Source organism: Chiloscyllium plagiosum, chromosome 5, assembly GCF_004010195.1.
Source record: "Chiloscyllium plagiosum isolate BGI_BamShark_2017 chromosome 5, ASM401019v2, whole genome shotgun sequence".
Taxonomy (NCBI): Eukaryota; Metazoa; Chordata; class Chondrichthyes; order Orectolobiformes; family Hemiscylliidae; genus Chiloscyllium; species Chiloscyllium plagiosum.
The window spans coordinates 72,885,642-72,911,993 of NC_057714.1; the positions used below are offsets into that span (position 1 = coordinate 72,885,642).

The 26,352-nt window shown below is 39.6% G+C and overlaps 1 protein-coding gene across 4 annotated transcripts in view; it reads right to left on the bottom strand.

Moving 5' to 3' along the window:
• slc25a40 (solute carrier family 25 member 40) overlaps positions 1-26,352 on the bottom strand; it is a 71,591-nt gene that overhangs the window by 21,404 nt on the left and 23,835 nt on the right. For all 4 annotated transcript variants that reach the window (XM_043690344.1, XM_043690346.1, XM_043690343.1 and 1 more), the window contains exons 5-7: positions 22,604-22,671; positions 10,063-10,187; positions 1,647-1,820 (exon numbers count right to left, since the gene is read on the bottom strand). In XM_043690344.1, the coding sequence (XP_043546279.1) occupies positions 1,647-1,820; positions 10,063-10,187; positions 22,604-22,671 (367 nt within the window). The remainder of the gene's footprint in view (positions 1-1,646; positions 1,821-10,062; positions 10,188-22,603; positions 22,672-26,352) is intronic.

The following is a 26,352-nucleotide window of genomic DNA, read 5'->3' on the forward strand; positions in this document are numbered from 1 at the left end:
TCTAATTAATCAAGGCAATTACAGGTCTAAGTAATTTAATACTTAAACTCAAATACCATAACAAAGTCAAAGGCAATATCTTTTACTGTATTAGACCCTTTGTGTTTAAATAGTAGCCAAAATAAATCAACCAGCATGGATTATGCTGATTTTTTTGGCTTCAAAAAGCCAAACTTTCTTAGTGACTTAGTCAACATTTATTTCTCAACCAATATCAGCATAATAGATTTTTGAACATTTATTTAAATTTGTTTGTGGGACCTTACTGTAATTGCTATTGTTATTCTAGCTGAATGCAATTGTCTGTGAGGGATCAAATCTCTAAATGCAAAGGCTTGGTTTTTCATATATTATGACAAAATGATAATTATAATCTGCATATTCAAAGCTATGAAAGTTTAGGAAACCTCAAATTTCAGTTGCAGAAATGTTATACTCTGATCATGCCTTCCCCCAAGCACTACCTTTATTAAAATGTCTTTTTGGTCAGCCAGAAGGCATTATTTCATCTCCTCCATGGTTTCATTGCTAACGTACGTCATTGCAAGGAGTGGGGCTAAGAAATCAATGAGTGCAAGAGGGCATGGTGAGAATCAGGACGATACAACATAGACACAGAAGTATAAGAAATAGATTCAAGAAATGCATTTTCTCGTCTTTAAAGGCATTAATAGGAATAGGGAAAGAATTAGACTATGGCATTGAAGTAAAGGATGAGCTATGATTTTACCAAATGGCAGGACAGACCCAAAGGGCCGAATGGCCAAATTCTGTTTCTTGTTTCTATGTTAATCACACGGTACAGAAGAGGCCCTTCAGCATAGCAAGGCTGCACCAACAAAAGCTACAAGAAATCTACACTACTTCCACTTTTCAGCACTTGGCCTACAGCCGAGAATGCTAGGACATTTCAAGTGCTCGTGTAAGTACTTTGCAAAGGTTGTGAGGTTACCCACCTCAACTCCTTTCCAGACAGTACATTCCAGATTCCCTCTACCCCAGGTGAAAAATGTTTTCCTTAAATCCCCTCTAAACCTCCTGCCTTTCATCTTAAATTTGTGCCCTATTACTGACCCTTCAAATAGGGAGAACAACTGCCTTCCATCCAGCCTGTCCATGCACTTCAATGTGGTACCCTCTCAACCTTCTCTGCTCTAAATCAAACAAACTGAACTTGTACAGCCTCTCTTCGCTCTTGCAATGGGCATGGTACCTGGTAATAATTTGTGCATGCAGCCAGCAAGCCCACGCTATCAAATGAATGTGTACCCACTGGGATAGGAAGAGTCAAAAACTAAGGCAGCCAACACCTTTTAAAGGTGAAGTGCTTTCAGATAAAGATTATAGAACAAGCGAAAGAAGAAAACGGCCGGAGGAGCAGACATCAAAATTCTCTAATGCGTTTCTGAAAGTTTGGAACAGGAAAAAGGGGGGGTAGACTGTTGTAAGTCAATGGCAAGAGCACAAAAAACATAGCTACAACATAAGGAAAGAGATTTAATTCTTTAACCAAACTTGGTTTAGATGAGAAAATTGCTGAATTACTTTTAAGGCAAATTTCCAATCAACTACTTTATAACAGATTTTACCAGAAGCATTAATTCTTGGAGCAGTTGGTAGTCGCAAATGGCTTTCATTAGACTAACCTGAGAATGGCACATCTCTGAGCACTGTGGGTCCCCAGCCCCTCCAGAGAGAAAGCCATCCATCTTGTGCTACTGCGATCTTAACAACACTACCCAGTTCTCTATACGTCAGCTTACGAGACTGGCTTTTTGTTCTGATTAGCTCCAAGGGACTTATGACAGTTACTGCACCCACTGAAACACAAGTAAGCACAAAGATTAGGAAAATACAATCATTATATTATATAAAATCAGGAGTATTAAAAAGGCAAAGTTGTCATAATCCCAAAGGACCACAGGGCAGCTGTTTTAGAGAGATTTGAAACCACTGATTATAAGACAATTACTATTATTTTACTGTCTCCACCCTGGTTTTTGTGTTAATTGGAGTTAGGCAGTACTACTACTTTACATACAAATTGTCAGATATTAGGTAGCATTCCTATATAAGTATATAGAATTGATTTAAGTATATATGTACGTTGGTTTTAACACTGGGGGATACAGTTGAATTAAAGAAATGAATGTGCAAATAATGGGATAGAATGTAACCATAAAATATTACATCTAATAGGAATGTAGCACGTGTCAGAAACAGCACTATTAAAAAAATGTAATTTCCTACTGAAGTAGATATAGATAAAAAATATTAAAAGCACCTGATTTTACAGCAAAATCAAATTGAAACTTTAAATGTTTCAATATAGAATCATAGAGATGTACAGCACGGAAACAGACCCTTCGGTCCAACCCATTCATGCCGATCAGATATTCCAACCCGATCTAGTCCCAACCTGCCAGCACCCGGCCCATGTCCCTCCAAACCCTTCCTATTCATATACCCATCCAAATGCCTTTTAAATGTTGCAATTGTACTAGCCTCCACCACTTCCTCTGGCAGCCTCATGATTTTATAAACCTCTATAAGGTCACCCATCAGCCTCCGACACTCCAAAGAAACAGCCCTAGACTTATACCACGATATTTTATGTCAAGCTGAAGTATATACTTTGTAAATGCAACAGATGCTTTTGATGCATCAGTTAGGACAAATAACCTTCAATCTGTCATGGTTAAATGATTCAGAAACCCCTCTTTTTGAGATGGTCCCCAATTGAAACAGAGATCAAGTCCAAATGGGGTGGTTAAACAAATTCCCTAATTGTTTCACGAGACTTCTGATAAAGTACCCCTATTTTGGTTGCTAAAGAAATGGAAGCAGATTGGAAAAAAAAAATCAAACATAAGGTGAGATGGTCAAGTTTCATTCAGTAGCACAGATAGAATGTAAAGAGCTATGACAGCAGTACAGGTAGAGCCAGAGCTTCCCATACAATGTACTGGGATATAACGTAGTGATTAGACAAATGCAATTCTGGGGAAACCTAGACATTGAGATGATTGTGAACTGACATAAGGCGGTTCTGCTAAGTGACTATTTTGGTGATAACCATATTCCACAAACTTGTATAGAGTGATGATGGTGTCAGAGGTGACTCAATTACTTGGATACTAGACAAAATTTTAAACAGACCAAAATCTATTGGGTAATTAGGCAGAAAAGTACAGTGGAACTATCCAAAGTAACCAATTCTAATTCACTTTCATGGTGACTCCTCAGGAGCATCAGAAGTTGTTGTTTCTGAAACAATTCCCATGTAGCTCCTTGTTGCAGAATTTCCCTGATGTGCATTTTCTTTGTCTGTGTGGTCTCTGATGACTTACCAAATAGGAGATTTGTCTAATCATCTGAGATCCAGCACTATAATTAAAATTTAATCTATGAACTTTACAATGACCAAACTTTGCCAATGCCTGCCACCCTGTGGAGTTTTCTTGGTCTGATGTCCAATTAGTGAAATCCTCATATCTCTAATTCTAACATTAATCATTTGTAGAACTGCTGTGCAAACAACGTTCTAGACATTGCCCATGAGAATATGAAAGCATACAAGGATAAGCCAAGAATATAATATTTCCAAGAAATCATCCTTTTGTAACTTAGTTAATTGAGCAGCATTTAAGCTAGGTGACGTACACAAAATGCATAATTTTGTTAAAATCAACAGCAACAGAACACATTAAAACAAGTTAATTGTTAATTATTTAACAAGTATCCTTATCAAGCTAGGTTACATTCCAAGGTCATAAGAAGAAGAAGAAATAGGCTATTCAATCCAGCAAGTCTGTTCTGCCACTTTTCTGCCCTATCTCAACTCCTAATTCCAAAACGGATTAAAAATCTGTCTGTCTCATTATACTTAAAGAATCAGCCTTCACAACCTTGTGCAGTTAACAATTCCAAAATGCGACTATACTCAACAAATGTTAATCTGTCTTAAATGGGCAATGCTTTATCAGAGATTATGCTTTTTGGACCAAGATTCTCCCATAAGGGGAAACAATCTCTTCCCAACTACCTGGTAAAACTCCCTACAGATCTTGTATGTTTCAATAAAGGTCTCTTCCCATTCTTCGGAACTTCAAGGAGTACAAGCCCAACCACTCAACCTCTCCTCATAAGAAAATCCTCCAGAGCCTGACTCAACCTTCTCTGGACTGACTCTCAGACAAGGGAAGCAAAGCTACTCACAGTATTCCAGCTGTTGTCTGACTAGTGCCTTGTACAGGCCTCATTCCCATTTGCCCTCACTATTGCCGGTTGAACTCCATAGAATCATCGAATCCTACAGCACGGAAACAGGCCATTTGGCCCAACAATACCACACCGATCCACCAAACAGTAACCCATCCAGACCAATTCTCCTACCTTATTACTCTAAATCTACCCCGACAAATGTACCTGAACACATCCCTGAGCACTATGGGCAATTTAGCGTGGCCAATTCACCTAACCTATATATCTTTGGGCTGTGGGAGGAAACTAGAGTACCCAGAGGTGCACAGTCACCTAAGACTGGAATCAAACCCGGGTCCCTGGCGCTGTGAGGCAGCAGTGCTAACCCCTAAACCACCATGCCATCCTTGTGTGCTAGCTTTTTGTTATTCATGCACAAGGAGCTGTGAATCCATATGTGCCACAGCTTTCAGCTCTTTTACCCATTCTGCCAAAGTGCATAATCTCACATTTTCTCACATTATATTCCATTTGCCAAATGTTTACCACACTAACTTAAACAGTCTGTATCCCTCTGTCCACTCATGTCATCCTGTCTACTTGTCTTTGCACCTACTTGTGTTAACTGTAAACATTCACTTTCCTCATCCAAGTCATTAAAGATATTACAAATAATTGTGGTCCCAACACTTATTCCGGTGACATTCCACTAGTCACAGGTTGCTAAACTGACAATACCCTCTTTATTCCAACTTGGTCATCTGTTCTGGAGAAGGGTCACTGGACTTGAAATATAAACTCTGCCTTCCCACCACATAGGCTGCCAGACCTGCTGAACTTTTCCAATAATTTCTGTTTTTGTTTCAGATTTCCAGCTCCTGCAGTTCTTTTGACTTTGTCATTTATTAGTTAGCCAATTCTCTATCCACGTTAATATACTAACTCTAACACCATGTTATATCTACCTACAGTCAGAGAGGTACAGCACGGAAACCATGGGCGGCACGGTGGCACAGTAGTTAGCACTGCTGCCTCACAGCGCCGGAGACCCGGGTTCAATTCCCGCCTCAGGCGACTGACTGTGTGGAGTTTGCACGTTCTCCCCGTGTCTGCGTGGGTTTTCTCCGGGTGCTCCGGTTTCCTCCCACAACCCAAAGATATGCAGGTCAGGTGAATTGGCCATGCTAAATTGCCCGTAGTGTTAGGTAAGGGGTAAATGTAGGGGTATGGGTGGGTTGCGCTTCGGCGGGTCGGTGTGGACTTGTTGGGCCAAAGGGCCTGTTTCCACACTGTAATGTAATGTAATGTAATGTAAAAAAAAACAGACCCTTTGGTCCTGTTCCCCTTTATCTATCTTGTTTGTTACTTCCTCAAAGAGCTGTAGTAAATTTATTAGGAATAATTTCTGAATGAATCGATGCTGACTCTGCTCAAAATAAATTATGCATTTCTACATGATCCGCTACTTCATCCTTTATAACGGATTCCAACACTGGAGTGTAGGAGGTTGAAAGATGACCTCACAGAAGTTTATAAAATAATGAGGTATAGATAGGGTTAACAGTAGTTGTCTTTTCCCTAGGATGGGGTATTTCAAGACAAGGGCCACATTTTTAAGGTGAGAGGTGGGAGACTTAAAACAAAAAGTGGCAAATGCTGTTTTTACACACAGAGGGTAGTTCACATGTGGAATGAACTTCTTGAGGAAGTGGTGGATGTGGGTACAATTACAATATTTATTTGGATAAGTACATGAATAAGAAAGGTTTGGAGTGACATGGGCCAGAAGCAGGCAGGTGGGACTACTTCAGTTTGGGATTACGTTTCGCATGGATTGGTTGGACCAAAGGGTCTGTTTCCATGCTGTAGGACTTTGGCTCTGTGAGGCTACCTGGCTCAGTTACTTATTTATTTTTGTCTCTCTCCCTTTTTCAGTCAGCATATTATATATACAGTTTCCGGTTCTCTCAGACCTTTCCTGAACATAATTATTCATGGAACATTATTGCTCTTCCTACAAGTTCATCCACCATCTCTGTGGGCTATAACTTTTACATTCCTAAGATGCAGTTGACACGATCCAAGGGACTTATCAACTTTTAGGCCTATTAGTTTCCCTAGTACTTTATTTCTAATAATAGTTATTGTGTTTATTGCCTCTCCATTGCGCCCCCCCCCCCCCCACCCCCCATTCCCGACCCACCCTGTCCCCCCGAATATTTAGTATTTTTGGAATACTTTAAGTGTCCTCTACTAGGAAGACTTGTGCAAATATTTACTCAACTCCTCTGACATTATTCATTTCCCAGGCTTGTTCTCTAAGGGGCTTAAGTTCACTGAGGGCCTAAATAAAAGAGCTGTTACTGTTTTATATTATTGCCAGTTTTCACTCATTTCTTTTGAATGATTCCTTGTTGGCTTTAAAATTTTATTAATCTACTGGTTTAACCACTAATCTTTGTCACACTATATGTGTTTTTATTTTTCAGTTTGATACTTCCCTGAACACTCCAGCTTATCCCCTTAGACTCCTTCTGCCTTAATGGCACATACTTTTGCTGTGAATCGTGAAGTGTTTTCTTACATGTTTGGCATTGTTCCTCAATCATCTTTTTTACTAAACTTCCTTCCCAGTCTACTTGAGCCAACTCATCCCTCATCCCTACATAATTACCTTTATTTAGGTTTAGCAATGTTGTTTCTGATCCAAGTTTCTCAAATCGAATCATTTGAATTCTATCATTTTATGGACATTATTCCCTAGGGGAGCACTTACTTGGAAATCATTTATTAAACCAGCCTCATTGAGGGTTTTCAGATCCCTAGTTGGATCCACAACATATTGTTATATGAAAGAGCTCCGAATACTTTGATTCTTACTCATCGCTACCTTTGATACTTTGATTTGGCTGATCTATATTATGATTAAAGTCCCCCATGTACTACCTTGTTTTTAAAAATATGCCTTATCTTCTGATTTGTTCTCTGTCCTACAGAACATACACTGTTAGAGGCCTATTGTCCATTCAGATTGGTGACTTCTTCCCCTTGTTGTTTCTCACCTTCATCCATTGATTCTACATTATCCTCTTTCTTGTGATCATACTTATCCATCTCTTACTAACAAAGCTACATCACTACCCTTCCATTCCTATCTGTCCTTTCAAAAAGTAATATATCTTCAATCTTCTTGCAACCACAGCTCTGTAACAGATATAAGATAAGCTCATTAACCTCTCTTTATGCAATTAATTCAGTTATTTTGTTCTGAAAACTATGTGCATTTAAATAGAAACATTTAATTTTGCCTATTCCCCCTTGACTCTACGTGCTGCTATTTTCTTTTGCTTCATTACCCTACCAGTTTCTTTCCAACTCTGGGTTTCATTCTCAAAAAAACTGCTCTCCATTGCCATGATATCATTTTGCTTTGTAAACCTATGTATCCCCCTCCCAGGCACTAACCCCATGAATTAATTTAAAGCTGTCTATAGTACAACTTATATTTGCAGCCTATAACAGTCTGACAAAATACCTAATTACTACAGGCTAAATTGTAACTATCAGTGGACTGACAGATGGAACACATTACGTGAAGCTGTGGGAGCTGCAGACATTGTGCTGAATTAGGGAGGGGAAAGTCACCTGGACACTCCTCCAGGTGATGCATATACTCTTTAGCTTAGGTAGTTCAAATTTGATCCGTGGCCATAGGTAAAGCTGGTATGCGGATCTAGGGTCAGTGGTGGAGCCTCAGTCCCTTTAACTGTCAAACAGTTACAAGGTTTTTTAAGCAGCTTGGAGGAGAGTGGAGACTGTAAACTGACCATGGTACTGTGGTACAGGAAGTCATTCAAATGCAGGGAGGAAATGGGAATACAACAGTGATGAGGACCGTATAATAGATGGATAGATACAGTTCTCTCGATTTGTGAACGCAAGTCCCGAAAGCTGTGTTCTCTCCACGGTGTCAGGGTTAAAAACACCCCAGGGCTATAGAGGAAACCAACAACATTGATAGGACTAGAAAGGAGGTTTTGTTGAAAGATTTTGAACAGTTAAGAGCTAAATTGAAAACCAGAACCTCTGACAGATACAGTCATGGATGGATGCATTTGCAATTAGGTAAATGGGTAAAGATGAGGTAGGAGTACATTTTCCTCTCATTAGCTCCTTTACTATCTGCCACTGACCAATCAGCTGTGGCTTTTAGGACTCAGATCGATGTTATATGGTACTGTTGAGCCACTGCTGATGGATACTGAAGTCCTCCACCCAGAGTACATTGTGCAGCCTTACCACCCTCATTGCTTCTTCCAAGTGAAGTTGGAGAAATCCTGGTTAATCTGCCAAAGGGAGTGAGCATGAGTAGGTGACAATCAGGAGTGTTTTTTCCCACCCCTCTGTATTTTTAATCTGAGGCCCTGAAACTCCATGGAGTCTGGAGTCAGTATTGAGAACTCCCATGGCAACTCCCTCCTGACTACATGCCACTCTATCATTACCTCAGTTGCAAAACACCAGCTTGTGATATAGTAATAGTGGTCTCTAAGCTACAATTCCTTGAGTAATATTAATCAAGCAACAGCCTCACACAGTTAGTGGGACAACTCTTCCAATTTTGGCACAATCCCATCAGTGTTATGGGTGACTTTACAAAGTTGACAGGGTTGGGTTTGCCATTGTTGTTTCTGGTGTCTAGACCAATTTCAGTGGTTTAATTCCTGATTAATTGTTGCTGTTTAACTGTGTTTTTTAAGAATTAGAATCCCGACAGCGTGGAAACAGGCCCTTCGACTCAAGTCTACACCGACCTGCCAAAGAGTATCCCACTCAAACCCATTCCTCTACATTTACCCTTGACTAATGCACTGAATCTACACATCCCTGAACACTATGGGCAACTTAGCATGGCCAATTCACCTAACCTGCACATCTTTGGACTGAGGGGGGAAACCGGAGCACCCGGAGGAAACCCACACAGGCACAGGGAGAATGTGCAAACACCACACAGACAGTTGCCCAAGGCTGGAATTGAACCAGAGTCCCTGGTGCTGTGAGGCAGCAGTGCTAACCACTGTGCCTGGGTTGAGTGGCTAGTCATGCCATTTCAGAGGACAGTTAAGAGTCAACCACATTGTTTTGGATCGGGTGTCTTATGTAGACCAAAGCAGGCAGGGTAGACAAATTTCCTTCCCCATAGGGCCTAGTGAACCAGGTGAGTTTTTAATAACAATCGACAATGGTGACATGGTCAACATTAGAGTAGATTTTGAGGCCAGACTTTTGTTACTGAACTTTAATTTCATCACCTGACATGGTGATGTTCAAAGGTGTTGGACTTGAAATGTTAATTCTGTTCCTCTTTGTACAAATGCTTTCACATCTGCTGAGTTTCTCCAGACCACCACATAAATTAACAGCCTGTTTCCGCATACTCACTCGTTCTGCTCGGTTTCCCGAATAACAAAACCTGACTCCACCTTCAGGTCTCAGATACAAGTTTGGTAGGAATGGCAATATTAACTGAGTATTGAGTGTAGAATCCTACTTCATGACTTTTTTATTTGAGAAAAAATGTAATACATAAATAATGCACGACTAGACAAGAAAATTCTGGCACGTGGATGAATCAGTTATGAGTTAAGCACTCAAATATCAGACTTGGTGTGAAAATACATAATGTTACTTTGTCCAGCTGAAGTTGTCCAACTATTAGCTGATTTATTAGATAACACTGACACCAAAATTGATGTTAGAATCAGACTTACACCATTCATTTCCTTTTATCTTAAGTAGAATAATGATAAAGACTAAAAACAGTTCAGTAGCATTCACAGTCAATAAAAAAAAACATACCTCGAGCTAAAGCTCCAGCTATCAATGGAATGTAGGCACCATCATATTCTAGCTTGTATTTCAAAAAGGCCCGTAACTGGTCATAACAAGTGAAGTAAATAACTGTTGCAGGTACCGCCATTACTCTGCAAGATAATATATTGTGACAAATAATTAATTAGACTGATTTTAAGTGTGCTAACATAACATCACAGTCAAAAAAATCATTGTAGTGCAGGAGGCGGACATTTAGCCCATCATACCCGCACAGGTTCTTCAAGCGAGTATCATTACCTCATGTCAATCTCCTCTTTTGCCCCCATGCCCTTACATAAAGTTTCTATCCAAATAATCATTCAATACCTTCTTGAATTCTTCATTTGAACCCCATCATATCTGAGCCATGTCTTTCACATTCTAACTATTCACTGTGTGAAAAATGTTTTTCTCACACCATCCTTGCTTCATTTGCACAGCACTTTAAAGCTATGCCCTCTTGTTCTAGTTTCATTTATGACTTGGAACAGCTGCTCTGATTTCCAACCTACTCATGATTTCAAAAACCTCTATCAAATCTCCTCTCAAAAGGAGAGCAGTTACAACTTTCTCGATCTATTCCCATAACTGAAGTTTCGCATTTCTGGAATAATCATGTAAATTGCTTCTCCACACTGACCAATGCATTCATATCTTTATGTAATGTCCATAACTGTACATAATACTCCAGATGAGCTCTAACAAGTGTCATATACCAGTTCAACATCACCTCCTTGCTCTTGTACTCTATGCCCTTATTAGTAAAGCCAAGGACACGGGTTGCACCTGAGCTGGAGGGGTACCAGTATTCTTGCAGTGAGATTTGCTAGTGCTAAGCAGATGCCTGTTAGCTCTTCATAGAACGTCAGCAAGCTAGATAAGCATTATTTCCACTTCAGAAATCCATGCTGACTCTTCCTAAACGACCCACCTTTTCAATGTGAATGCTAATTCTTTGCCAAATAATTGTTTCTAGATGCATTCCTATCATCGAAGTTAAATATATGGGCCTGTAAATTGTTCGGTTTACCCTTAAAACCTTTCTTGAATAAGGCTGTAATGTTTCTAATTCAGCAGTGTTCCAGCATGTCCCTGAGTCCAACGAAGGCAAAGATTATGGTTAGTGCCCCCACAATTTCTACATTCATGCTACTCAAACTCCTTCAGTGTATCTCATCCTGACCTAATAACTTGAAACCTTTAAGTACCAAGTCTATCTAAGACTTCTTCCATATTAATTTTGAACCCTTCTGGTGAGAGGAACTTCTTGCTCATAAGTGTATCAAATATCACCATTCATTTTTCTTCATACTGTGGTAAAGTTATCCTTTAACAATTGTTAAATACAAAACGATTTTCAAAAATTTACTGTACAACACTTCCAAGGTAATGACCAGATATTTGTACAGATCGATCATTATAGCACCAATATATTTTAATATGAAGAAACTATCTGCTATGAGAGATATTAATAGGTTATCAAGTAGAAAAAAAAAGTAAAAGATAGCTCATTGCATCATAGGCACAAAGGTTCCAAAGCAAAAACAATAAATAGGATTTGAGGGCTCCAACCCCAAAGGCCGGTGACTGGTAAAATGTGCCTTTAGTTTTAGCCAAGTTAAAAGGTAGTGGTAAAGATGTGTGATGGGTCAGTTATTTTTCTCTTAGTTCAAGCATCCTAATAGATTTGAGAGCTACAAGGACAGAGCTATACAAAAATATTTTTTAATTAGCAGCTGAGATTCAAAGCAGTGTATTATATATCACAAAAGACAATTTTAACTAACAGTTTAATTTAGCGAACTTCAATTTAATGCAATTGAAGGCTATTGTAGGTAATTAATAGTAACAACATTGTTGCTTTCTGCTGATAAAAAAATTATTGGGAGTTTTTAACGTGGAACCAATATACTTGTAGAAAATGAATCATGAAGGAATGATAGAGTTTGTGTTGCAATTGAGACTACTTCTGTTCCTCGAGAAGTGGTCCCTATAATATGCACTGTAGAATTCAGAGTCGGAAACTGCCTTCGCCCTGACAAATTATTTCACTGCGCCATAAGTTGACTGGTTGAACTTGCTGGTTAGCATATTGCTTTATACCAAAAAAAAAACAAAATGCATTACTAAATTTGAGGATAGGACATGTCAGTTTGGGCTAAAATTAACAGTTCCCCTCAAGATATTTGTGACTTGGTTACATTAGTTTGTATTGTTGAAAACAGGATACAATATTGTTGACACATCTTGTCCATAATCTAAAGAAAAACATATCATTTGTTCACAATGAAACAGAACTCTGGGAGTTAAAGGAAATAAGAGATGGATGACTTTAATTACAGATGTAGGGTGACACCTTTTGATTTCTACCTGTCGCCAAAAAGCAAAGTTAACTTGGATCATTTCCTGGATAAGGGATGAGAACTGGAAACTCCAGACTTTGTAAGGACAGTTTCACCTATGCTTGTGTGATTTCAATAACATCAGAAATCTTTGACAACACAGCTCAATACTACAGATTATAATCCTAAACCTCCTCTTGCCTAATCTCCAAAAAAATGAGAAGTGCTCATAGATTTCCTTGTCACCAAGGTACAACCTGAGTTCCCCCTTCCACTAAACTGCCTGATCAAACTTCCTTTAATGTCCCTCCTTGCCTTTTGCCATTTTCTCTCATGAGCATTCTGAGCTCACCTTGTCCATGAGACCCACCTGCTATTACCTCGATCCCTGTTCCCACTAAACTATTCATCACCTAAAATACATTTGTGGCACCCATTTAGCCAAAGTTTGAACACCTCTCTTTTCAGGTGTTGTCCCTCTCTCACAATTTGCTATCACCACCCATTTTCTGCTGTTGTCTGGATGGATGGGATTATTGTCAGTGGCTCCATTTTCTTGAGCAGCAGTTTGAAATTAGACCAGTTAGTTTGCAGCCTTGACGTTGAATTTGATTATGAGATAATCTCCTGGCCTCATTTATGGGAAGGGATTTATGAAGGGGAAATCATGCTTGACTAATCTTCTGGATTTTTTTGAGGATGTAACTCTGAAGATGGACGAGGGAGATCAAGTAGATGTAGTGTACCTGGACTTTCAGAAAGCTTTTGATAAAGACCCACATAGGAGGTTAGTGAGCAAAATTAGGGCGCTTGGTATTGGGGGCAAAGTACTAACTTGGATTGAAAGTTGGTTGGCTGATAGGAAACAAAGAGTAGTGATAAACGGCTCCCTTTTGGAATGGCAGACGGTGACCAGCGGGGTACCGCAGGGATCAGTACTGGGACCGTAGCTTTTTACAATATATGTTAATGATATAGAAGATGGTATTAGCAATAACATTAGCAAATTTGCTGATGATACTAAGCTGGGTGGCAGGGTGAAATGTGATGAGGAGGTTAGGAGATTACAGGGTGACCTGGACAAGTTAGGTGAGTGGTCAGATGCATGGCAGATGCAGTTTAATGTGGATAAATGTATGGTTATCCACTTTGGTGGCAAGAACAGGAAGGCAGATTACTACCTAAATGGAATCAATTTAGGTAAAGGGGCAGTCCAGAGAGATATGGGTGTTCTTGCACACCAGTCAATGAAGGTAAGCATGCAGGTACAGCAGGTAGTGAAGAAGGCTAATAGCACGCTGGCCTTCAGAACAAGAGAGATTGAGTATAGAAGCAAAGAGGTTCTTCTGTAGCTGTACAGGGCCCTGGTGAGACCACACCTGGTGTACTGCGTGCAGTTCTGGTCTCCAAATTTGAGGAAAGACATTCTGGCTATTGAGGGAGTGCAGCGTAGGTTCACGAGGTCAATTCGTGGAATGGCGGGATTACCTCACACTGAAAGACTGGAGCAACTGGGCTTGTGTACCCTTGAGTGTAGAAGACAGAGGGGATCTGATTGAGACATATAAGATTATTAAAGGATTGGACAATCTGGAGGCAGGAAACATGTTTCCGCTGATGGGCGAGTGACGAACCAGAGGACACAACTTAAAAATACGGGGTAGATCATTTAGGACAGAAATGAGGAGAAACTTCTTCACCCAGAGTGTGGTGGCTGTATGGAATGCTCTGCCCCAGAGGGCAGTGGAGGCCCAGTCTCTGGATTCATTTAAGAAAGAGTTGGATAGAGCTCTCAAGGATAGTGGAATCAAGGGTTATGGAGATAAGGCAGGAACAGAATACTGATTGAGGATGATCAGCCATGATCATATTGAATGGTGGTGCAGGCTCGAAGGGCAGAATGGCCTACTCCTGCACCTATTGTCTATCCCTCCCACTGATCATCTCTTTCCAGCTCACAAGCAAACAACTTTGTCCCTATTTCAGCTGATCTGTTGCTGACCCCCCCTCAGCCCAGCTTTCACTTCCTCTTGATTTAACTATTCCGATGGATTTCTTGCCGGCCTCCCAATTCTACCCTTACATAAACCGTAGGTCATCAAAATCTTTATCATGGTCATGCCTTCGGTTGGCCAGGCTCCAAGCTCTGGAATTTCGTTTCTCCACCTCTTCTGTTCATTAAGGTACATTTTTAACCTACCACTTTGACCAAACATTTGGTCATCTGACCTAATATCTCCTTATGTGGGTCACCATCATTTTTTGTCTTATAACTCTCCTATGAAAATAAACAGTTTCACATTTTTGCACATTATGTCAGACCTTTGCCCAGTCAACACTCTGTAGTGTACTTATGCCCTCTTCACAACTTCCTAGCTTTGTGTAATCAGCAAATTTGGCAACAATACTTTCTAACATTTCAGCCAAGTGCAAATTATTTATATATAAAAATTGTTGAGATCCCATCACCAATCCCTGTGGCATGCCACTCATTATCTCTTGCCAAACTGATAATGACACACTGGTGTCTAAATTCTGCTTCCTGTTAGCTAACTAATCTTTTATTAATGTCAGTACAATACACCCTATACCATGATATTTAAATTTCTGCAACAGTCTTTGTTGCCAGGAAATCTAGTGTACTACTACCATAGGTTCCCCTTTGTCCACCAATAGGAGCTATTTCCACAAATAACTCCGAGATTGGTTAAATATTATTTTCCTTTCCACGTAAGTCATGTTGACTTAGTCAGATTACCTTGAACCTATCAAAGTGGCCTGCTATAACTTTATTTAATAACAGGTCCTAATCTTTTCCCCAATGACTGATGTTAAGCTAAATGTCCGAGTTTCCTGGTTTCTTTCTTCCTCCTTTTTGAGTAAGGGAGTTACATAAACTATCTTAAAATTTAGTGGGACCTTCCTTGCACCAGGAGAAAGTGAGGGCTATAGATGCTGGAGATCATAGGCAAATCGTGTGGCACTGGAAAAGCACAGCAGCTCAGGCAGCATCTGAGGAGCAGGGGATTCGACATTTTCAGCATAAGCCCTTCATCAGGAATGTGGGGGCACCCAAGAGGGCTGAGAGTAGGGTGGGGACTGTACCTACCTGACATTTCCAGTTCATATGTGGATTAAATCTCCAATGGATATTGCCGTGCATTTCTGATCAGTTATCATTTTCTCTTCATTTTGCTCCATCCTACGGTGTGTTTAGTTTAGGAGTCATGCGCACCACTCCCACCAACTTCCTACCTTTACCATTCCTCAACTCTAACCAAACAATTTCTAAATCCTGGTTTCCTGAACCATTCTTCTTTTTACCTTCTCTAATACCTTCACAAACAAACACAGCACTCCAAGTTTTCTTAAATGTTCTGTACCCCTCAAGATTCAGGTCCCAATCCATGTCATTCGGCAGCCTCTTTAATGGCTATATTGTGTCAAAGCTTGAATACAGAATCTTCAGTTTTATCCTTTTATTCTTTTAGTGAATTGTATTCTTATAATTAGTCTTACCTGTTGATTTACTCTAGGCTGGAATACACGTGTTGCTACTACAAGGTGTTGCTGATGTTTAGAGTTATGGTGGAAGGTGATGGGCGAAAGAGTGGGAGAACTATTGGAAAGGTAGAGGAAGAAAGGAACATTTGAGAATACTGGAAGTGTTTAGGGTTTAGCAGCAGTTAGAAGGCAAACACCACATGCTAAGGAGCTCTGGGATGAGACTACAGTACTTAAGCCATGGAAAGTATTGAAATCCACAGGGGCCCACACAATAGCTGTAACTGAAGCAATGTCACTGAAAACAAATCATAATTGCCTGGAAGCAAATGTTCATCATTTTACAAACATCAACAGCTGTTACCTTTCTATAGGAGGATCAGAATGGGCAATTGCATTTACAGAATTTAACTGTATTCCTGAACAATGCGTCAGGAAAGATGCATAACTTTGAAAAGTAATGGGTGGATTTCCAAAGGAATTGAAATAGTTTCAAAGTCTGTACCTGTTAAATAAATAACTGCTCAAAACGTAGATATATCAACAAACAATACATTGGCCAGAAGAAATCTTCAATAACTTGGGAAAATAAATCGTATTTATACACAAAACAGACTAAGTGACTTGCCAAGTTGATACTATGGATGGTTTATGATTTAGAGCAGATCAGGAGGGAGAATATAGATTTTGTTACACACTTTAAATGACAGCTTGGAGAGATGCATGGATCACCTCGTAAATGCTCTAGAAAATACAGTTCAGAGATTAAGGACCATCTACATCAGAGTATGCAAGGGGTTTGCGGTGCAATCCCAGTAGCAAAATATAAAGATCTAAAGGACAATCCTAATACTTGCTCTCAGATGCCACTAACACCATGGAGAGGTAGAGATGTTGTCAATAACCAAAGTGAGATCAAGCCTCTAGTGCAGCTGAGTTAAGCAAAAGCCAAAAGAATACAAATACAAGCCAGGATGCCTTAAAAATTTTCAGGACCATGAATGGTGCAAACAATAGGTTGCAACAGCTGGGGCCTAGAACTAGACCCTACAGTTTTGAGAGAGGAGTGATTAGTATTAAAAGGGAATGTTTCTCCCAGAATAGAAAACATTTAGGGGAGTATTTGAGTTCAGAGAATCAGCCAAGAATATGAATAAATGAAAATATAAACAAGTATATACTTTCCTGAAGTAGAAGAAAAAGATGTTAATTTACTGTATATAGCACTTTTCAAAGCCTACAGACAAAGCATCTTTGAACTGTAGCCACTATTGTGTAAGAGGTTGTGCAATTTCCCAAAAGACAGATTCATGAGATGCTAAATGGGAAAAAGACTCAAAATAATTAATTGATTACAGTACTGGTAGACCTGCTTTGTCAGCAAAGGTGCTAATCACAATTATTAGTTTTAATAAAAAACAATGGGAAACAGTGATTCTGTTTCAATGTCTATTAGAGGTTTAGACAAATATTCAAGAATGAAATTTCTGAACTAGGTAAGACAGGACCTTAGTGGCGGTGAAACAACTATCAGAAACTGCAATACTGACCATGAATTAAGCCAGAATTTAAGAGCTTTCCAAAATATACTGAGTAACTTTAGAGGAAGCAGGGTTCAATCTTTCTCTTGTATTCATTCTCTCGCTTTAAAAAAAATGCAGCTGAAGTACAAAAGTGATTTCAGAAAACAATACCGGTGAAGTCTAATGATATGAACATTAATTAGGATTAGATGTCTTAAGTGATACCAGACAAATAAACTGTTTAACTGTTATGGTAAAAATAGAAATGGCTGAAAAGAATGTAGGTTCTTTATTGGAATTAGAAGAGAAATGCCATCCAAAAATCTTTAGGATAATTGAGGTTCGAAGAAGTTTGATAGGTAGAATTTAAAACAGAATATTTTGGGCAGGGATCAGATACAAAGAAGACAGCCTTTTCTAAAAACAATTATTTTTGTCAGCTCTAAAGGTAGATATACAAAGATGAAGAAGGAAGACAAAGTTAATTCAGACTGATGAGGCAGCAAGTCTGAACATGATTAATTTGAACCAAAATGCAGTATCAGATGCAACAGGCTTTTTTTTTTAAAAAAAATGAAAATCACACAACAGTAAAACTGCCAACTATCCAAATCAAACCAAATTGTTTACCCAAGTATTTGCCTTCACAGAATCACAGATTAGCATAGCACAAAAAGGATATATTCAGCCCCTCAAGTTTACTCTGGCAGTCTTGAAAGGTCTATTCAGCCATGTGCTCACTCCTCTACTACTGCCACATATCTGAAATTATTTTCTCCAAGTGCTTTATCCAATTCCCTTTTGATTAATTGTGGTGCATCTGTTTTCATTAGATGGTCAGGCAATGCATTCCAAATCCTAACCATTCCCCGCATTTTAAAAAAGCTGTTTACCCTCATGTTTGGTCAGGTTTGTTTTTGTCAATCACCTTCAATCTGTTCACCTCTGGTTATTGATCATGTGGCCATTGGAAGCAATTTCTCTCAGTGAACTCTGATTTTCAGATTTGATTAAAATGCCCTCGTAGCCTTTTCTGCCCTAAGAACAAAAGACTCAGCTTTTCCAAGTCTAAGAACAAAAGACTCAGCTTTTCTCATCTCTGCAACAATTCTATTGCATTTCTTCTGTGTGCCCCAAGTATCTTCACGTCCTTCCTGACATATTGTGCCTAGAATTGGACACAATTCTCCAGTTGGAGTTGAATTAGTGCTTCAGAAAAATTTAGTAAAACTATCTGGCCTCACACACAATGGGCAGGATTTAGCTTTGTTGGGTTGGGTGGGGGAGCAAGCAGCAGCAACTCACCATTTGAAGAACTAGTGGGAACCCACATCACCTTTTAATAGAAGATTATTACTTCAATGCACTCCTGACCTCCCACTGAGTTAAGATCCTCAGTGGGTAGAAATCTTGCTTCAGAGATTATGAGTTGATAAGAGCTTGGGAGCTGAGAAATATTAGGAAAAAAAGGCAAAACAAAAGTGAGGACTGCAGATACTAGAGATCAGAATCTAAAAAAAGTGTGGTGCTGGAAAAGCTCAGCAGGTCAGGCAGCATCTGAGCAGGAGTATCGATATTCCATGGATACACCCTTCACCCTTATTCCTGACAAAGGGCAGAGCCTGAAACGTCAATTCGCCTGCTCCTCGGATGCTGTCTGATCTGCTATGATTTTCCAGCACCACACTAAACAGCTAAGAAATATTGGCTGCATTATTGGAAGCTTGCACAGATGATCAGTGATGGGTCATCCAGATTCAATTAAGTAAGGTGAAATAGCTTCTCAGGGAAGGAAGGAGAGGGGGCGCAGAAAAAGAGTTGAGAGACAGTCAGCCACAAGGCTCGGGATGTTGACATCACAATCACCACAGGGCCTCCTGCCACAATGCTAAATCCCTCAATCAGGCACAGAATGCCCAAGAATAAAGGGACCCTCTGAAGGTCACCAGTAACCTTCCCAGATGATAGGTTGCCTGCCATTTGCTGATTCGATACCAGCAATTGTGGAATGAGGCACTCAGCTGGCCTTTGGGAAAGAAGGATGGCCGAAAGCCTTCTCGCTCTTAACTTCAGAGGGAAGGCAGGAAAGCAGCTGAACCTCCATTCAGAAAGACTCAATCACAGCATGTACATGTCTTTGAACCTGCCTTCCAGAGGTTGAAGTGGCGCTCTGGATTGCATGTATTTTATTACATGTGTTTTCAATCTAACCTGTTATCAGGTTCTTGCTGTAAAGTTATTGCACTTGGCTTGTATTAATCTTTTCATTCCGCCTACCAGGATATATGTTTCACACTTTTGCATGTTGATTTTCATCTACCACATTTCTTTCATATCCACCAGCATTCCTCCAATTCATGGAATTCCTTCTATAACATCATTGTGGGTTGACCACAACACATGGATTGCAGCAGTTCACCATCTTCTCGAGGGTATCAATGGTCAGGCAATAAATGCCAACCCAGTCAGTGACATCCACATCCAACAAAAAAAATCTTATTGAAGGTTATTTCTACTTTCAAAAACAAACCAGAACTAAAATCAATACAACTTCATTAAGGAGATGACACTAAGTGTGTGCTCAGTAGAATCCACTCCTCCCAAGAAAATCCTTAAGACCATTGGTGCAATCCTGAAACATGTGGACTTTTCAATATCTTGGGAGTTTGTTCTCAATTAAAGCAGATTCAAGGGGCCGAACAGCCTAATCATGTTCTTATGGTAGTTCGCAAGTTCAGCCTTTGAATGACGAAAGAAGAAAAAAGGTTCAGGATCTCAAGAACAAGACAAAGTTCATGGTTTACCGAGCAATAGTAATCTCTGCAACCTTGTACGCTTCAGAGCGTTGGACAACTTGCAGCAACCAGTTTTTGTACTTTTGAGGTCCCACCAAAGAAGCATCCACAGCACACTCCAAATCTGACAAGAAAGGTTGTTCAACAACAGCGCTGTCTCCCAAACCAACACGCTTGGCATGAAAGAGGCTGATTGCTAAAACCAGCACTGGACAATTTGTTTGCCTAACAACAGAATTCCCAAACCAACTGCTCTGTTTGGAACTTGGTTATGACAAGAGGCTCCCAGAAGAAAAGCAGAAAGTCTTTAGCAAAGTCCTTAACATATCCATGAAGAAGTTCAAATATCCCCACAGACCAGGAACTCCTGGTTTGTGACCAGCCAAAATGGAGATGGTTCATTTGGGAAGGTACCAGACATATCAAGACAGCTCATCGGGAACACCCAGAGGTGTAGTTGAAGATTTGGAGGTGGAAAAACCTTTATTTCCATGATTTTCTTCAGAGATTTCAGTACCTTATTCTTCACGTTGTCTTCTATATTTCTACTTGATTGAAATAGGGCTATAAGTCTTTGATTGTTTTAATATGCCTCATTAGGTTTTCAATAATGGGTATCTTCTTGAGTGTCTGCTCTCTCCAAATGTACTGAATTTTAAGGGGGTTTGTTGTAGCTCAGCTGGGCTCAACTGCCACACTGGCTGGAGTTACCATGAAGTAATCTCCTTCTCAACCTCTCTCCTTTCCTGACTGTAGTGACCCTCAGGTTACACCACCATATCTTTCTGACCCGATAAGACTATGGTGACTTTACCATTACTAATTACACATACAAGGCAACGCACAGAAATAGACCGAATAGTCCAACCAGTTTATGTTGTGGTCACTCTCAGTGTCAAAATACTGGTCATATTTAGGACTCTTTTCCTACTTTCCTTTTCCTTCATTTTTCTGTACAATCCAAACTTCAAAGCTGGCAGTTTTGGCCTTAATCATTAACTCTCATTAAGTTCTTTGAGAAAGTGACCAAACAGGCAGATAAGGGTAAAGCAGTTGCCGTGGTGTAAATGGATTTCAGTAAGGCGTTTAATAAGGTTCTTCACGGTAGGGTACTGCACAAAATCCAGAGGCATGGATTGAGGGTGATTTAGCGATTTGGATCAGAAATTGGCTAGCTGTAGGGAGACACAGGGTGACGGTTGATGGGAAACTTTCATCCTGGACTTCAGTTACTAGTGGGGTACCACAAGGATTAGTTTGGGTCCACTGTTGTTTGTCATTTTTAGACATGACCTGGATGAGGGCAAAGAAGGATGGGTTAGTAAAATTGCAGGTGACACTAAGGTCGGTAGAATTGTGGATAGTGATGAAGTATGTTGTAGGATACAGACAGACATAGATAAGCTGCAGAGCTGGGCTGAGAGGTGGCAAATGGAGTTTAATGCAGAAAAGTATGAGGTGATTCAGAAAAGTGTGAGGTTGAGAGATGACTTAATTGAGATGTATAAGATAATCGGAGGGTTAGATAGGTTGGACAATGAGAGCCATTTTCCTCGGATGGCGATGGCTAGCACAAAGGAACATAGCTTTAAATTGAGGGGTGATACATATAGATCAGATGTCAGAGGTGGTTTCTTTACTCAGAGAGTAGTAGAGGCATGGAACGCATTACCTGCAACAGTAGTAGATTCGCCAACTTTAAGGGCATTTAAATGGTCATTGGATAGGCATATGGATGAAAATGGAATAGTGTTGGTTAGATGGGTTTCAGATTGGTTCCACAGGTCGGTGTAACATCAACGGCCGAAGGGCCCGTACTGCACTGTAATGTTCTAACCATTAATTCCTCAGCCTCACAACTCCGTGTAAAGATGATGGATTTCTATTCTACAGCTCCAATGTATCTTTTTTCCATTGTTCTTAGTCATCTACTACCAGAACATCTGGTGTCCCATTCTTTCATTATTTTCAACATTCTAACTAATGTATTCCACAATCTGCACTGGACACAGCACTCTAACTGAAGTCATACTAAATTGTATATGGGTCATCATTACCTTTTAGCTTCAGTACTTCATACCACTTGAGATAAAATATATTTAACATACTGGAACTCTGCCTTCTTCTTTAAGTCAGTAACTGATCTACAGGTTAGCTTTCTCTGTATTTGTTTTAATCATTTCAAATATCTGTTTTAAACAAACATCTGCCCAGGATTTCAAAGGCAAGATTCAGATTAGTTTCTCACTAATTGCAATTTTCATCAACAAGGCTGAAGCACAGTTAGACACATAAATGCCCCTTTATATTTTAAAAATGCAACACTGCAGGTCAAGTTTCAGCATTACATAAGTAACCTTACAATGTTGGAGGAAGTCCACTCCAGAGTGACTTCGGTCCCTCATTACGAACAATTTGAATAAATGCATCCTAGAACACAAAGGAGAAAAAAATCCTTGTGTTATGTCAAACAATAACTTAAAATAAAACAGTCAAAAGCAAATCTGTCACAATATCTAGTAAAGCATGTTGTTTGCTTTTTCATTGAAAACACTTGGTAAAGTGAACATTATTCAGTTGGTAATAATGCATTAGCCACATAGCTTAAATCAGTGGTTTATTTCAAATATATCAGTAGCATACAACATTTGGATGATATGTCAGTCTGATAATAAATGCATATATGTGGAAACAAATCCTATAGATAAAATGGTTAATTTGCTTTGGTAGCGAATCTAAGGGGGTCTGCCAATAATAAGGCTTAGCCCTCCCTATTTAGGCTTTTTAACAGAGTGTTTCAAGAATGCAAGTTAATAACATTGCGAAGAGGGACAAGATATTTAGGACCTGTGTGAACTGGGTAACCAAACATGCATCTCTTTAATTAATCAGATCCAAGTACTGTGAAATTAATGGAACAAGAAGTGAGAAGGAAGTATAAAGCACAGGTGACAAATTTAATGACAAATCAGATAAGAGAAAGAGAAATAAGTGTGAGGTAAAAGATTAGATTGACAGAGAGGATAAGGAAAAATAATAGGTTTGAATTTTTAGGTAATTAGTAATATCACTGACCAGCTATCGAAAAGTCCAGGCTAATGCTGTGAGCACATTGTTTTTTACAACAATTGTGTAACTGTCTTGGTTATAATTCCTGATTAAACCAATTTGCTCACTAATGACCTTTAAATCGGTAGAAAATCTGCTATCCTTGCACGTGCAAGCCCACTTCTGACTCCAAACCTATATAACATGGTGACTCTAAAATGTCCCTCTGAAATGGCCAAGCATGCGGCTTAGTTTAAAGCCAAATTATGGACAGGAAACAAATGCTGTCCTTGCAATGATACCAAAATTTCACAAAAGAATTAAAACTCCAACAATAAGTAAAGCTTTATGAGATGAGATACATACTTGTGTTAATTTTCACTGCCATGGAGGTTATTCAGAAGTAATTAACGCTAATTCCATCATTAATAGGATACTTACAATGAGATAGTATTGCCATAAAGAATTTTGTCTATTTCCAATTCAAACTCAACAGCAAGAAACCATTTTTGAGAAGCCAACAGCAGTGGTGTTTCTTAGTTAGCAACTTTTGGAATTCCACTTTTGAGCATGTGTGAACTTGCTGCAGGATTTGCAGGAAAGAATGGATCTGGGACACATCAATTGTAGAATGAAAGACTGGCAGTACAAATGGGAACTGAACATTGGACTGCTTTTAAAAAATAAACAATGCAGGCCTAGTCAAAGGTATATTTCTCAGTAAGGGGAAAGATAGTGAAAACTAATTCAGGAGTTTCCTGGATAACAACAGAGATTAAGAAGAAGAAGAAAAAAAAAAATGTATTATGAGAAATGTCGAGCAGATAGTACAATGGAGAACGAGGTTGAAAATAGAAACTTCAAAGGGCAAGTAAAAAAGGAAATACCGAAGTTTTTTGTAGCAGATAAATAATAAAGCATGGTAAGGCGAGGGCTGCGGCAGATCAGGGACCAAAAGGAGATTAATTCTTGTTTAGCACATTTAAAGAAAAGATACTTCAGACATTTAGATTTAAAATTAAGAGGGAGGAGGTGATATGATAGGCAGTTTATACTTAAAAAATGATTTGACTCAAGGACCAGACGTAACAACTTCTCTCAAAGTTAATATCACGTTAGGTGAATGCAGGTTAAGGAAAGCCAGAAATGATTTCTTATTTCTGCTATTCACCCAAGATGAATAAAGGGCTTTTGCCCGAAATGTTGATTTTCCTGCTTGTCAGATGCTACCTGAGCTGCTGTGCTTTTCCAGCACCACACTCTTGACATTCAACCAAGATCATGGCTGATTTGCCCCAGGCCTCAACTCCTCTTTTGTCACCACCTCATCCTGGATGGAGGGACCTTGGGTTCATGTCACATTACAGGTGATCACCATTGCACTACACACACATATATATATATATATATTCCTACACACACACACACACACACACACACAGACAGACAAGGACCCACATGCACACATATATTTTGTGTGGTGAATTTTTTTGGTACTTGCAGAGTAACATTGCACTTTGCTCAAAAACCACATACATTCATGTAGAACTCTAAGCTCAAAAACTGCATGAATTTATGTAAAACTCTGTTATCTCACTTTTTAGATTGGAATCAATCTAAACATCAGGTCATAGACAGAGAACACAGGGGGCTAACACCTTCAACATATTGTCTAGCTATCACCATTGTTAACAGCTAACCCGAGAATGCAACTTTAAAAAAAAGGGTTTTGTGATTTACACATGAAAGAAGTGAAACTATCACTGTATTCTAACAGATGAAAGGCTTAACAGACAATCAATTCTTCAATGTATAATTTCAGTTACATCACACTGCAAATTTTTGCTATAAATTCTATGTTACGATCGAGTCCTCCACAATCACCTGATGAAGGAGAGTCGCTCCAAAAGCTAGTGTGCTTCCAATTAAACCTGTTGGACTATAACCTGATGTTATGTGATTTTTAACTTCATCCTGGAGGAATCTTGATATTTCAAAAATCTACCTTCTCCTTAAGTACCTTCAGTGGCCAAGCCGCCTCAGTCCTAATTTGAACTAATCTGACTTGAAGGAACTTTAGCAAATCTGGGTCAATGGGGATCGGGGGAAAACTCTGTTAATTGGAGTCATATCAAGCATAAAGGAAAATAGTAGTTGGACATTGGTCATCACGACTCTAGGACATCTGTGCAGTCGCTGCTCAAAATAGTGCCTTAGGCCCAACCATCATCGGCAGTTTCACTAATGATCTTCCTCCCATCATAATGTCAAGAATGGGGACATTTGCTGACGCTTGCACAATGTTCAGTATTATTTCTGACTCCTCGGATACTAAAGCAGTCCCTGTCCATTTTCAGCAAAATGTTGATAATAGCTGGACTTTAGCTGGTACTGATACATTATGAGCAACATTATTGAGCAACCACGCTTGCAGGGAACATAAAGACTGACACTAAGAATTTCTAGAGGTGCATGAATTGAAGAAGTTAGTAAAGACAAATGTAGGTCCCCTCCAGACAGAAATGGGAGTATGCATGACAGGGTACAAAATGGCTGAGCAACTAAATACATACTCTGGTTCTGTCTTCATAATAGAGGACAAAAATCAGATACCAGGAATGTTGGAGGATGCAAGATTTATTGAGAGGAATGAACTGAAGGAGATCAGTATTAGTAGAGAAACGGTGCTGGGCAGATTGAGGGGATTGAAGGCAGATAAATCCCCAGGGCCTGATAATCAACAACCCAGAGTACTTCAGGAAGTCACCCGAGAAATAGTGGATGCACTGGTGGTCATCTTCCAGGATTCTTTAGACTCTGGAAGAGTCCCTGTCGACTACAGGGTAGCTAATGTAGAAGGTAGAAATGACAGCCAGACTACTGAGACCCCTCGGAATCCTAGTAGCACACAAACCCACCAACACTCTCAAACAAAAACTAACAAACTTAAAAGACCCAGTCCAACCCATGGACAAAACCAACGTCATCTACAAAACTCCATGCAAGGACTGCCACTACGAGGAGAAAGTGAGGTCTGGAAGAAAGTTAGCCACCAGGATACAC